General features: G+C 33.1%; 1 protein-coding gene across 1 annotated transcript; it reads right to left on the reverse strand.

Annotated features, from left to right (window-relative positions):
- Positions 1 to 7,700: 7,700 nt before the first annotated feature.
- Positions 7,701 to 13,374, reverse strand: LOC127122553 (uncharacterized). Its single transcript, XM_051052872.1, has 16 exons — positions 13,076 to 13,374; positions 12,567 to 12,686; positions 12,373 to 12,432; positions 12,148 to 12,261; positions 11,984 to 12,071; positions 11,150 to 11,295; positions 10,977 to 11,078; positions 10,645 to 10,716; positions 10,467 to 10,566; positions 10,309 to 10,391; positions 10,047 to 10,124; positions 9,857 to 9,955; positions 9,722 to 9,772; positions 9,578 to 9,634; positions 9,346 to 9,387; positions 7,701 to 7,972 (listed from the first exon to the last, which is right to left on the reverse strand). The coding sequence occupies exons 1-16, from the start codon at positions 13,223 to 13,225 to the stop codon at positions 7,904 to 7,906; spliced, it is 1,431 nt and encodes a 476-aa protein (XP_050908829.1). The 5' UTR covers positions 13,226 to 13,374; the 3' UTR covers positions 7,701 to 7,903.
- Positions 13,375 to 15,771: the final 2,397 nt, after the last annotated feature.

The following is a 15,771-nucleotide window of genomic DNA, read 5'->3' on the forward strand; positions in this document are numbered from 1 at the left end:
TTTTCTTTTAATATTTGTTTTTCCATTTTATTAATTGATTTTTAAGCTACTTAGTTCATCCAAACGAAAGGTACTTTGTCTTGACGATGCAAAACAATATTTCATCCATTTGAACGTGTGAGTAAGCTAGTGACGTTGTCCACGAATGTTGATTTGTAAATTCATTCGATCGTGATGCAACTGTCCCATTCTCCACTTGTTTTGGATAGTCCAACAATATTTTCGTCGATTGACACAAAGTAGATTTTGCTAAAACCGACCAACAAAAAAACATTTTCTATCCAAAACTACGTAAGCCTTTAGTTCTTTATTGCACCCGGAGATATGTAGGAACAGGATTTGTAAATCTTGTCAGACCCATCAATAAAAAAACGTAGGTTTAGTCCTCTTTGTTGTAAAACCCAAAAACATTTCTCTTTTCCTTTGTTCCTTTTCTTATTTCCCTTATAACTCGAGAAACCTAACATTTATAAGCTAACACTAACACATACAACTAACCTAATGGTTCCCATTGAGTACAACAGACGTGAGGGGTGTTAATACTTTTCCCTTGCGTAATCGACTTCCGAACCCTGATATTGGTTGCGACGACCATAATCATTGTCTTTCTTTCTTATTGATATTTCCTGTTTCCTTTTTAGGAATAAATAAAAATTGGTGGCGACTCTGTTCAGTCCATCATGTGATCGTGCGATTACGCTTCACTAGGTCGTTTTCTCATTTTTCGAGGTGCGACATAAACCAAGAATGATGTATTTAACCATAAAGTAGTGATTAACCATGAATAAGGTATCTTTAACCAAGTTGTGGTGTCTAAACCAATAATGAGAGGTATTTAACCACAAAGTGGTGAATTAACGATGAATGAGGCATCTTTAACCAAGTTGTAGTGTCTAAACCAAGAATGGGGTATTTAACCATAAATTGGCGATTAACCATGAATGAGGTGTCTTTAATCAAGTTGTGGTGTCTAAACCAAGAATGAGGTATATAAGCACGAATTATTGATTAACCATGAATAAGGTGTCTTTAACCAAGTTGTGGTGTCTACACCAATGCAGTGTTGTAGGGGTTTACCTAAACTTATGGATCAAGGCCTACAAAAGAGGTTTGCCTAAACCAAAGGATTAACATGACAAACATGCAAGATATGGGTATTTTAACCATAAAAATGGTGATTAACCCAAAGATAGGTATTTTAACCAAGAATTAGTGATTAACCTAAGGGGAGATATTTTAACTAGGAATTGGTGATTAAACTCAAAGAGAGTATGATTCAGAGATGGGTATTTTAACCAAAGGATGATGATTATGTTGGTGTAAGCCCTAGAGGCCAATACTTTTGGTACCTGTATTGAATTATTTATTAATGATAAAAAGCTTTTTCTTTATTACGTTTGTTTAATAAAGTCCCTAGAATAGCTAGTCTGTTTAATGTATCAAGTATGACTTAATCATGAGATCACATTAAACCTAAGGACACTATTCTTAAAGTATCCGTAGTCGAGCTTTATTGTGAAGTGGGATGATATTAAAGCATTAAGACTATTATGTATATAGACTGATGATCACATCTCATGGATCATGGATAAGGAGTTATCAAGTCTTAAACATAGGTATGAATATTAAGAGTAATATTTATACCGGATTGACCCGCTATGAGAATACTATATAGAAAGTTATGCAAAGTGTCATAAGTTATTCTCATGGTGATAATGATGTATACCACTCTTCGACCTGAAACCACTATGGACCCTAGATGTAGAGTCGAGTGCTTTATTGCTGATCAAACGTTGTCCATAACTGGATAACCATAAAGACAGTTGATGGGTACTCCACGAAGCATGCTGAGGGACATGAGTGACCTAGATGGAATTTGCCCATCCTGTATAACAGGATAAATGTCTATGGGCCCAATATTGAACTGGACAAGGATGACACGGTCTATGCCTTGTGTTCAATATAGACATAAGGGCAAAAGGGTAATTATACACATAAGTATTATCACAGAAGGAATTTTCAAATCACATGACATTTTCGTGTCTTGGGTAGCAGTGATGTGTTGCTAGATACCGCTCACTGTTTATTATGTTAAATACATGATTTAATATAATTGCCAATGCCGCGAAAACCTACAGGGTCACACACAAAGGACGGATTGATGAGAGATAGAGTAACTAAGGAACACCGTAAGGTACGGTGCCCTTAAGTGAATTATAGAACATCGTAAGGTACGGTGTACTTGAGTAGAATACGAAATATGGTAAGGTACCATGGGCTTAAGTGTTTTTGGGCATATTATAAGATATGGGCCAAAATACACTTAAGTGGGCCTTTTAGCTTGAAGCCCACACAAGTGGTTCTATAAATAGAACCCTTGTGCAGAAGCATTCAGCGCGGTTGTATTATTTTCGTTTTCTCTCTCTCTCTCTCTCTCTCTCTCTCTCTCTCTCTCACACACACACACACACACACACACACACACACACACACTCAAAGCCTTCATTCGTACCAGCTAGCACTGAGATTGAAGGAATCCGTTCGTGTGGACTGAGTAGAGACGTTGTCATCGTTCAACGTTCGTGATCGCTCCGTGGATCTGCATCAAAGGTTTTGATCGTCACAAGAGATTTGCACCAAAGGTTTCAATCGACACAAGAGGTAAATATTCTATCACTGATCATGACCATTCGTAAGGATCTCTAAAGGAGAAAATTTTAATTTCCGCTGCGTTTTGGATCGCAATTCTCCTTCAGATTAACCCAAAGAGAGATGTTTTTGATGTTGATTGTTGAATTGTTCTAAGAATGAATATTGAAATTTGTTTTAATTTGAATTGCACTAAAGTCTATGAGTGGAGATGAATATTTTGAATCAAAAATAAGTAGGGTGAACAAGGGATATTTAAGCCTCTTTATACCAAAGGAAGAGTCTCTTGCAACGACATTGTGATGACCAAAATGAACCATTTGTTGCAGCTACCATTCAGTTTGGGTTCCTAGGATGAAAGAGTCAGTATATTGATGAGAAAAAAAGACAAATTTTTGATTGTGTTCGACCCACAATTGGATGCTAGCTTGATCATCCAAATCAAGCTTATAAGTAGATCTCTTGATAATCATGCCTAGCTTGTGAACATACTGAGAAAAAAGGGTATTGGATTTTCCATTATTTCAGTTTTGACTCGGTTTTACGATTTGTGTATTGGTTAACATATTTGTCGCACCGCAACTTGCACACGAAATGTTCGATAAATTGTCCCAACCAAGTTTTGCTTCTTTTTTGCTTTAAATTGATCAAAAATGGAGTTGAGAGTGTTACTTGTTTTGTGGTAATTGTTTCAATGTGGGTAATTGAATTGGTTTTAGGAAATGGCTTATGGTTGGGTTCTTGATACATAAATGGTTTAATGCTGCTTTTGATATTGTTGAGTTTGACTTGGATTTTATGGCATGGTTTAGGGTTTGAAGGGAATTTTGGCTATATACATGAATTGATTTATATTTTTTTGATTTGCTTAGGATATGAATAATTATGGGGCTGTTTTGGATCATGAATAGTTTATTAGTATCGAAATTCACTAATTCTCTCTATGATGCATGATTAAATTAAAAGAAGGGAGAAGGAGAAGAGAACCAAATTTATCGCATTCATCACAAGTAAGAGAAATAAAGTTCAAGAATGGTAAATACGCAATGAATCGGAAAGAAGTTTACTACTTACCAACGAATGAGAGGATTCCTTCAATTATTGTTGCAAAGAATCGCCGACGAATTTACCAAAGAGAAACTCAAAAAACTTCAAAGTAATCTCCTTGAATCCAATTAACCTTTGCTTGATAATTATGGTTGAATATAAATAATGAATGTAGAATATTGATGAATATACTTGAATCTTGATGAACTTTGTATGATGATTGTTGAAATTCAATTGATGATTTGTTGAAATTGGATTGTGGCTAAGTTCCACCAAATTTAGAACTTCAATATGAAGTTATAGATGGTGATGAATATGAACTTTGGTGATGGAGAAAGAGTGAAGAAAATAGAGAATTATGATAGAACTTGAGAGAAAAATGATGGAAAAATAATGGTTAATATTAGTTAATATGAGTTATGTTAGTTCCCACGAGTTATGTCCAAAATTGTGAAAGTGACATGTTTATATAAGTTTTGTAAATGAATAAGCATATTTGGATTGTGATCCAAGTAAGAGGTTTATCAACGGTTGAAAATTAATTTAAGCCTTAGTTGAGTATCACTATTTTCAATCCTTAGACTGATTGTTAAGATTGGTTAGAATTGAATGGAAATTTGATTGAAAAATGGAAGTTGGAATTGTGTTTGTTTGGTAAGATTTGTGTTAGTTTGGTAGTTAGGGTAGTTAAGGGTTAATTGTGTAATTGAATGATTGTAATTGCATAAATAGTTAGAGACAAATGATGTTTGACTTTTGAAAAAGTACCAAGTTGAAATGTAAGACAAAAGGTCATCAGTGATTACACATGAAACTTGAAATTTTTTAATGTTTTTGCCTTTGATTTTTTGCCACTTTTGCCATGAATTTTTGGCGAATTATCCCATGACTTTAAGTGCTTTTGAGAAGTGATTATGTGTTGAAAAGAATCACTTTTAAATGGTGTAAATTATAGATCAAATTCTGACTTTTTGACATGAGTCAAGGTTGGAAAATGTTGAAAAAACAAGTGTTGAAATCACTACATAGTGCCGAATTTTCCAAAGTTTTCTTGAGTTCTTCATGACTTTTTGATTGCTTTTTGATGACTTACACTTATGATTCATGGAGACTAACTTGATCCCAATTTTCTTTGTAGAAAAGTGAGCATTGTAGTGGAAGAATGAACTTGAAGCAACATTGAAAAGTGAAGAACAAGTCATGGAAGTGAAGTTTGATGGAAGATATAATTTGTTGGAAATTTACATTTATAACATAATCATGACATAAGTCATTTTCGATGAATAATGATGAATCCTTTGATCAAATGCTTATAGAATAGGTCTAGAAAATTCAAGAGTCATAATCGAGTCAATAGTCAATAGTTGACCAAAAGTGAATCTTTGACCAAAAGTCAATATTTGACCAAAAGTCAATATTTGACCAAAAGTTAACCATTTGACCAAAAAGTCAATTGTACCCAAAATATGTAGTTTTTTAGCCTATTTTATTGCAATCCATTATTTTGATTTGTATTTTAAGTAATATGCATTGTACCATGAATTTCTAATAAATGAGTGAAATCTTCTTTTTATTCCAACTTTGCCATTTTCTTTGAATTCAAGCAATCTTCCAAATTAAGTAACAATCATTTCAATCCCTCTGATAACCATGAATCTCAAATAAAGATACTATCCATACCACAAGTAATATGGGAAATAAACCAGAATAATCATCAAATAATATCCGCCTAAAAAAATTCACTTAAACTGATTAAATCTATTATTATCGAACATTTGACCCACCGACGAATTATGCAAAATGCGATGAATGAAATGCTAAAACGAATGACCTAATTGGAGAACTTGGTAACCATACATGCAAATGATTTAAGCATTGGTCAGATGAAAAATTAAAAAAATGGGCAAAATTGGGGAATGACAATAGGCTCGTCCCGCAAAAGCCCACAAAAAACATGACACGGTGGGGCATACATAGTTAATGGGTGTAGACTTAAAACATTGGTCCGCCTTGCAAAAAAAGAGAGGCCGAAGTGGGGCGGGCCCGCATGGGCATTACACCTTTTAAGCTTAAAAATTACAAATTTTGTGTTAACGTCTGCACTTGCAAAAGACCGCCAAAAAACAGCGCGGGATGGTGAGGACATATTAGAGAGTGTAGGCCTAAAATCTAAACTTGTCCCGCGAAAAAGTGCTGACAAAACGAGCATACCCGACAGGGCAAATCCATTGTCACACCTATTATAAACTATTTAGGTGATGCATGCATGTCAAATAAAAATTGTAAGGGAATGTGTAACTTACCAAATGTTTGCTCTATTTGATCTTCGAATTTAGTAATGTTGTGGTGTAGAATTTTTAGAGATGTACTAAGATTCAATGTAATGGAGTAGAAATTCTATGAATGCTTGAAAAATGTTGGAAGAAAAGTATGCTTTGGTTTTACTCTGTTTGCTAAAATGAAAAAGAAAAATGAGAGAAAAAGACATGAGTACTTAAATAGAAACTTCTAGATTCTAATCTCTGTAGGAATTTTGGATATTGAAATTCGAATACTTTTCAAAATACGTGGTTATGAGGTTGTGCATAGGGTGGCGTGTTGAAGTGCGTATGAATTCTAAAATCCTGATTGTTTTTAGCACTTACTTTGGTGTGTTATAGAGAGAGTTTGTTGTATATTTAATGCATCAAAACTTTAAAATCTAAAGTTTAGAAATATTTTTGGAGTTTCGCCTGAGTGTACAAGTAAGACATGAGATGGGTGTATTGGATTGGTATCCCCAAAATATATGAACACTACCATAAAAGTTATTATGATAATGTATATTCAGATAAGACAATTTCTTTTCTCACCCTTATGGTGTGACTCACACCCTTGAAAATCTAAAAGTGTTATAAGAAATTTTCGGAGATACATCTCCTGGCGCAACTTAAATTACCTCCATCCTTCGTAAATTAAGTAGCCACCCTTTTCAAAAAAAAAAATTATTCAGAGATGCATCTCCAAAAATTTACGTGGTGAATTCGGAGATGCATCTCCAAAAAAATCATAACCCAATTTGCTTCACGTTTTTCATTGAAATTGGCGCCATTTTCTGGGACTTTGTCGATTTTAACCAATATTAGAGTCATATGAATTGAATCCCCGCGTAATGGCCCTTGCGTTCTTGCTTTCTGGCCTTCACGCAACCTAGCGTAAAAAACTAGATTTTTTGAAAAATCAACTCTAAATCGAAAACTGACTCTGATCTATTTTCTATTCTCATATTTTGAAAAAAACCCAAAAAAATTGTAGACTCTTGATTTTATTTGATTTGATTTTTACTTGTATTTTTATATTCTTATAATTTTATTTTAATCGTTTTTCTATTATTCAATATTTTTCTCAATAGGGACATTGTTAACATTTACATATTTGTTATATTATTGATGCATTACTATTAGGTTTGCCTATTTGAATACATCCCATATAAAATAAAAAAAAATATAATATAACACTTTACGAATATGTATATTCAAAAACAACATTTTTCATGAAAAATATGATATATTCAAAAATGTATCTCCGAAATTAAATATAATTGGGATAACTCACTCGCTTATATTCAATTTTATGAAAAACAGATGCTTCCGAAAATGTATTTTCGAAACTGAAGAAATTTTTACCAAAAATTTATAAGAAAATATAAGGATGAAAAAAAATTGCCTCTATATATGCATGCACAGCCACAATATTTATGATACATAATTGATAGATAAAGTAACTGTATTAATTAAAATCAAAATACATAATAATCTTTGGAATATCAAAATAATAATCTTATACCTTGCCCCTATCTATCACACCATGCACCAAGTCTCTTGCATCAGAACCTTTTATGGACGTGACATTCAAAAATACGGTGAGATACATGTTAGGATTTTCAAACCAATCAACAATATTCGATTCATTGTTTTTGTTTTTAGATTAAGAAAAACTTTTGGTAAATGAACTAACTAATGTAATTGATAAAAACACTAAAAATAAGAACTTTTCATATCTAAAATCTCATCCACTAAACTACTTATGATTAGAAAAAAGGAAAGAAAAAAAGAAAAGTTAAAAAAAAAAAAAAAAACAAGATAAATATACTTGTTCCTCAACATCCCAAAAAGGAAAGAAAAAAGCATGATGCAACTCCAACACTAGGCGTTTAGAAGGTTACAAATCAGCTTTGACTTTGAAGTGCTAATCCACCAATAGTGGTTCCTGCAATAAATCCACCCGACCAAGCATTCTGTAGACACAAACAACAACAAAAAATGGATGAAGCTCTTCACTCTTCACTATATCATCAATCAATTAATAGAAATCAACCAATGGTTCATGCAAAAAATGGACCCTCTAATTATTCCAATAAATTAAGGTCCATAAAATTTCATTTAGTTGCAAACAATATTGACCTTTCAATCCATATAACATTCTAAAGTTCTCTTCTCATACATATCAAAAATATGCAAATCAACATTTTTATGACGAAATTCATATCCAATTTCCTACTAAAGTCAACGGAGTTCAAAGTCCATAGAGTAACAAGCCTAATATCAATACTAAGGAAAGAATATAAAGTTGTTGATTTAGTGATTGAAGTTAGAAATAGGGAAAATGCACGGTCGAGTTAGCCTTTGTCAAATTTAAATTTGATTCAGAAAAAAAAAATCAAGATTTAAGTCTGAATCATTTGATAACGTAAGAACCTAATAATTTGAATGTATTTAAATAACTGATTCAATTTATCTTTAAATAAGCTAATGATCTAAAATATCAATAAGACTTGACTCTGGTTGGATAATCAGTTTATTTAGAGCTTATAGCACAAGTGTTTATCAAAATAAACACTTATGAATAAGTTTGTATAAACTATATTTATAACAAAAATAAAATAAATTTAAATTGTTTTTATATATACTCTGAGTTATTTTCTTATGATATCTTGAATAACTTATAAAAATAAACTCAAAAAAGTTTAAGAAAAATGTCATAAGCTATTTTGATAAGCTCCAATAAACCAATCCAAACAACCCCTAAGAGTTTGTTTGAACTGACTTATCCGAACTTATCTCAAAATATAAAATTTGAGAGTTTTTTTTTAAATCTTGGTATCCGATCTTGCGACCGACTAATCTAAGATGACCAATCCCATCGTCCACTAACAGGGATTCCATTTAAAGTCGGAACAAAGCTCCGTATGGACTGGCCCAATACAAGGATTGATTGCACCTAGCAGGATTCAAAATTCATTTGTTTGGAAGAATTTATGAAAACAATTTTTTCCATTATTTTTAAATTGTTTTCATAAGTTTTCTAAAATAGTTATGTTTTATTTTTAATATTTAATATTTTATAGAATCTGATTATTTAAAAATATCATATTTTAATTCTCAATAATAATAATATACTTACACACGTAAAAAATTAATATAGATTAATAAGTTTAAATTACTAAAAAATTAATAAATTTATAATTTAATTTAAAATACAAAATCTAATATAATTAATAAATATAAAAAATTCATTTATTATTGACAACAATTGAAATTGAGATACAATAATGGGTTAACAATCATATGTCAAATAAGATTGCATTATTTCAGTCACAATGTATTTTACCTGGAAATTGAAACCACCAGTTACCCCGTCAACATTCAGTATCTGCAAGAGAGATCAATTCAATCACCGTATCAAAGAGTTATCGACACTTCGTATCGAAGGTGTGTCTAGTATCTGACACATGACAAGTGTCAAACACCGACAAAACATTACTTTCATTATCTTAAATTCTTATTGGTGCCTACGTGTTAGGCTCATTATCGTGTTTTTCCGAATGAAAAAAAAAACTTACCTCTCCAGCAAAGAACAGATTTGAGCAAATTTTGCTTTTCATTGTATTAAGTGAAATCTTCAACAACAAAAAATAGTTGAATGAGATTTCTAATCAATGGAATGAGAAGACGGAAGTGGAGAAATAGTAAGAAAAAAAGAGAACCTCAGATAAGGGAACACCACCAGCAGTGACAAATTCATCTTTAAATGGACCCTTTATTATAATAGAAAACCAGTTATATTATTATCAATGGTACTTCAGAAAATGAACGAATGAATGATTAGTAGAAAATCTTACTTTGCCTGTAATTTCAAATGCGCATTCCTTTAGCAACGAACCGGTGGACATCAACGAGTTATTTGAAATTGAAGCCCATACGATATCCCCACTTAAACCCTGCATATGAAATAGTCGACAGTTTCGAAAGATTTTTTCTTCTTTATTACAATGTAGACTTGTTAGAATATATTAGAAGCATTTATAAAACCTGCCGTTCCAATACGTAGCTCCAGAATCTTTTTGTTATGCCAAATTCAAGAGGGCACGAATTGATCACTTTCTGTTTCTGCAAAACACAACCGGTCGCAATCTTTAAGTGAATGGCATTGTAGTTGAAGTTTACGATTGGTTATAGTCTATGATCATTTTCTTTTACTGTTAAAATTTAATGCTAGCTTCTGAACCAGAGTAACAAATTGTGCAAGGAATGTTTTTAGCAAGATACAACTTCATACTGAACTATAATTTACCGCAAATTGAAGCTTGTGACGTGAAAGAATTGTCTTCAAACTCTCGACATGCACATCAGGTATAAAATCCACAATAAGTCTCCCTTCATTCAACGGAAGAATTCGTATCAATTTCATAATTGTTTTAGAGCTTCCAAACACAAGGAGGGTACATTTACCTTTGTAACCTGAACTAAACAGAAAGCGAGCACCCCAAGCAGACAAACGAAGAATAGCCGGTCCACTGAGTCCCCAGTGGGTAACTAACATCGGACCGACCTAGTAGAATTTCAAAATATCATAAACATTTTTTTCATTATTTGATCTGTACGAATGACGAAACCAAAATAAACATACCTGTGTAAGTTGAGGTATATTTTTTTGGAGACTGTCCAATTTTAGTCGCACTTTAACTTTCGGAAATGTAACCTGTGAAATAAGCAACCACTTGTTAATTTGGTAAAAGCGGCTTTTGAGCTGTCGCAACCGAACAAAAGGAAATTGGTCTCTTTAACTCCTTAACTCCTTCATCAATCATTCACCGATAAAACATGAGACTTCCACCAACACACTAAAGTACAGACGTACACGCTTTCACAAAAAAACTATAGAAAAAGGTCTAGAAAAAGACTATAACTTGAAAGTTTCTTCAAATTAGAATGCAAGAGTTTCAAAGATTGATACTTAACCCCAGACAACTCCCTCAAACGCAAGTCTTCAATTTTGAATGTAAACAAGCTCGGCATTGGCTCTACGATCGAATGGCCAAGCTGAGATGCAAGTTCATAACCCTGTGACAGACAGAAACTGATTTAAACATCTAATCCATGAATTTTAATTCAAATCAATTACAGACCACAACCTGTCGGTTACTTCCAGAAGCAATCAATAGATAATCAACTTCAACGTGTTCAGCAGAACCAGCTGGAAGTTGCTTAATCTCAAGAAGAAATTTCCCACCGGATGAAACAGACACTGCAGTTACATTTTTTTTGGTCTGCATAGAAACTAATTGGGAACAAACAATTCAGCATTAATAATTTGAAAGGTCATCACTGTAAAAATAAGTGACATGACAAAATTATAAGTTGGTCTATCACATATGAACCTCAAATAGTTCAAGAATCAACCTATAAATCGAATGGAAAAACAAAAGTGGTTGGCTATACAAAGTTGACAAAAAAAGTGGTTGTCTACACTAAGTTTAGGTAGTGATTCACTAGAACGAATCAAGATCTAAATTGAGATTCATATCCAAAATAGATACACACTAGAGATTCATATCGACCGGTTCAGTTTTGTATTGAATCGAGATACTACTCACAAGTATCATAAGATACTGATAACAATGTTAAAAGCACAATTTTCCATCAACCATAATGCACATGATGCAAGAAGTCAAAAGCATTATTTACTAAGGACATGTTTGGATGAACACCTTATTTGCAGTTTATAGCACAAGTGCTTATGAATAAGCTTGTATAAGCCATTTTTATAGCAAAAGATAAAATAAATTTAAATGATGTTCATATATGCTATAAATTGTTCTATCTTGAAGAACTTATAAAAAATAAGATAAAAAAATTTAAAAAATGTTATAAGTTGTTTTGGTAAAGTCTAACAAACGGTATCACAAAACATATGTTACTATATAAGCTCGAATAAGTCAATTGAAACAGGCGCTAAATCAACATACCTCCCCTTTGATTTACTTCAGACATGAGACAATCAATTACCGTAGAAGAGCTGTTGCTGACAGGAAATGCTCTACCATCATCCTCAATCTATAAGAATTTGATCATCAATCAGAAACACACACTAGAAACAGAAACAGTAATGAGATGTATTTTAAAGAACAACCTTCAGTTCCACCCCATGAGAGGAAAACCAAGACATGGTATCCTCAGGACCGTGCGCGTTAAAGAAAGATCCTCTCAGTTCTTTGTGACCTCTTGGATAGTTTTCTGCCAAAATCTACAAACTGATCATCTTCCAAACATTGAGTCACTATCACAGTATAGACTCATAAAGCAATTATTCTCTAAAACAAATGTGTTTTTTGCATCACGAGGAAAGTAGGATTACCAAATTGTCAGCACAATGCCCGTTTGTCACATTGCACCGGCCTCCTCCTGAAATTTTCACCTGCGAATAAACTGTGAGAAGAAGAACAAAACAAGAGAGAATGCGAAATTTGAAAAACAGCAACATTGAATACAACACAATAGGACACTATCCACATGCAATCAAAAGGAATATAATGATACATTCACAGACACCTTGGAAAGAGGCTTTCCCTTCTCAATAATGATGACATTTAGATGGGGAGCAATAGTCTTGGCATGAATTGCTCCATACACCCCTGCTGCTCCACCTCCAACAACCAACAACTTTTCTTCCTGTAAGATAACAAAAAACAAAATAACACATTGTAAGTGCATGTTTATTTCATCATGCTATATAGCATGGCCGCTTTTGAGGCAATACCAATAGCATTTGAATGTGATTCTCCATAATATTAAGAATCGCAATCACGACCGCTATTCAAAACTCTAGCTATAGTGTTCTGGGCCATTCGCAAGACTCATGGCAAAAGGCCCAAGAGCAAACCTCAAGTTAAAAACATTGTAAGAATGAGCACATTATGCACCAAACACTTCCTAATTACTTTTCCTAATCCAATTAAACCAGGATTTATTCAAAAATTGCTTTTTTTTTTCTTTCAAAGGTTCGAATTTTATCAAGTAATATGAAATTAAATGAAGTTAATTTAAAAAAGCGGTAATACCTTTTTAGCTTGGCAAATGACATGGGTGGTGCAGGTTCTTTTCCAGGGTGTGAAGACAAAGGTTGTGAGTTTATGAGGGTTGAAAAGAAGACGGGAGTAAAAGGCAAGACAATTGGGTATAACGGCTGCCGTGGACATGCTCTGTCTCATATCACCCCGAATGCAAATGCTCTCAATTCTGCCGTGAGGGGGGAAGTTGCAATTATCGCTATCTATGTGCTTAAATTAAAATTAATACGGATAATTTTCACGGTGGGTCGATTCGGTAACCACCGTTCCAAACTTCGTATAGCTTTTAGTTTTAAGAGGATTTAACTTGCTATACCATTTATCTCTTGCATAATTTCAAATTTTTAAAAATGACTTTTTTATTATTTATCAATCAAAATTTATTTATTTTTAAATTTTTTTTCTTATTAATATATCCAAAATAATTTTTTTTGTAGTACAATCAATGTTTTTGATACGTATTTTTTGTATTTTTAAAAATTCTTGTATTTATATCAGAAATTTGAAAATTTATGATAAAAAAAATCAAAAATTTCAAAAAAAAATAAAAAATTTCAAAAAATCCAGTGAAAGATATCAGAAATTTCAAAATCTAGCAGAAGTACGTGGCATATCCTCAGTGTAGATCGGTGCACATGGCTAGTCGGATATGCATGAGAGGTGCGAGAGGATACAAGCCTGAAATGGTACATATGAATCATTAATAATGGCATAGCAAAAGTGTTATGAAAATGACACACAAACACTAAAAGATGCAAAAATATTACTGTCAATAGTGTAATGTTGTTTGTCATCTATTTGGTCTTCCGATACAACCTTCAGATAACTTGGAGTATAGGCAGACCAAACAAGTGACCCCCGAGTAGTACTCAGGGATTCACTCCAAATCATCGAAGTATCTAAGATAAATAACATCCACATAAGTGACACTTTTGTCCACAAAATGGGCGTACCAACCAAATACGATAGGTATGCTCTCAGAGTGTATGCTCTATGTTGCAATACCTACTCATCGTCACATGTGGCCTGCTCTACCGCATGCAATTGTTGTGTATACAACCTCTCAATGAATCGAAACTTGACATGAGACCCCCAAGTGGCTTCTAACTCCATAATGGCATCCCCTAGGTCACCTTCCAAATAGGTCTCCATCATCTTAATTGTGTCATCTATGTTAATCTTGTCGTGGTCTAACACTCTCCCGTTGATAGTAAGATGCAACAAACATGAGACATCTTCCAGTGTGATGGACATCTCACCATGTGGAAGATAAAAAGAAGACGTCTTTGAGTACCATCTCTCTACAAACGCATGCAATATACCATGGTTAACCGTAACATAATTGATCATTCACAAGTCTCCAAGCCCCAGATAGAAACATCACATCTTGAAACCACTACTCAATAGGCTATGACAGACACATAATCTTTCGGCCATGGTGTCGCGACGAAAAAAAGTATGACGGGTGCTTGTACGTTCTAAATAATAACAGAGTCGTCATTGAAGTTTATTTAATCCAAAAGGAAAGGAAATATATCGATAAATCCCTCAAAGTAAAAGAAAATGGTTGTCACAATCAAAATCGGGTTCGAAAGTCAGTTATGCGAGGGGAATGTATTAGCACCTCTCACATCCGTTGTACTCAACGGGAACCATTTAGTTATATTTTGTTCAAAATATTGTTGTTATCATAACTTGAGTTCCGTGACTCCGTTTGAGGTGCGGTTCGAAGCGTTGGAAAGCTAACACATAGTGTTATCCTTTGTTGATGTCCTACGAGTTTAATTATGTGTGTATGATTAATGATGATTTAGAAAGAGATCAATTGTTATGATTGTGTTCTAATGATTGATATGTTTGCGTATTCAAATTGAAATTGTAATTGATGTAGCCTTATGATTCACATTATTATGTTGTTGTTTAATTGGTGGTATTGGTCATGAGAGGGAACCTATAATTTTTTATGGTCTTATATTGGCAATAATGATGTTGAGGTTATTGCTTTAGTGTTGTTACCAATTTCGAGTCATTGGTTTAGTGTTGTGACTAGTTATGAGTTGTGAAGTTGTGGTGGAAGTGATACCTTTGTGCATTTGTGTGTTGTTGCATTGCATGCATTATGTATATTGGAGATAGGTGAGTCGTGATCTATTTTTGTGATCATAACGTGTCTAATATAGTATTGAGATTTAGACGTGTAGTCAATTTCAGAGATGTAACCTGATGAGTGGATGCCCACGATAACATAACTCTGAACTTTCAAAACTTGGTACCATGTGTATTAGAGTAGAGTCGAGTAGTGCATTGCATACATAAATTGTATTTTGTGATTGATTGTTGTGTGATTGACCCGAAACTCGTTAATATTGCAAGGGTATATTATATTTAACCCTAAAATGTAATATAAATATAAGAACCATCCCTATTTTGAAATAGCAAATTTCAACGCAGAAGCTACCATAACACATAAAGTTTCCTATGCATATGCATTAACAATGATTCAGTTAAATAAAAGTTTAAAATGAAATTGAAAATGTTATTTATTGTTAATTATATCTGTTTTAGTTTGGAAAAATCGATTAAATACATGCATTTGATGTTATATATAAACTTTTTTACCGATGGAAATTACGAATCACCAGATTAATTAGAGAAAGACTTTATCGACTGTGTAGGTTTCTCATTCT

The sequence above is a fragment of the Lathyrus oleraceus genome, chromosome 1, assembly GCF_024323335.1.
Source record: "Lathyrus oleraceus cultivar Zhongwan6 chromosome 1, CAAS_Psat_ZW6_1.0, whole genome shotgun sequence".
In the NCBI taxonomy this organism is placed as follows: Eukaryota; Viridiplantae; Streptophyta; class Magnoliopsida; order Fabales; family Fabaceae; genus Lathyrus; species Lathyrus oleraceus.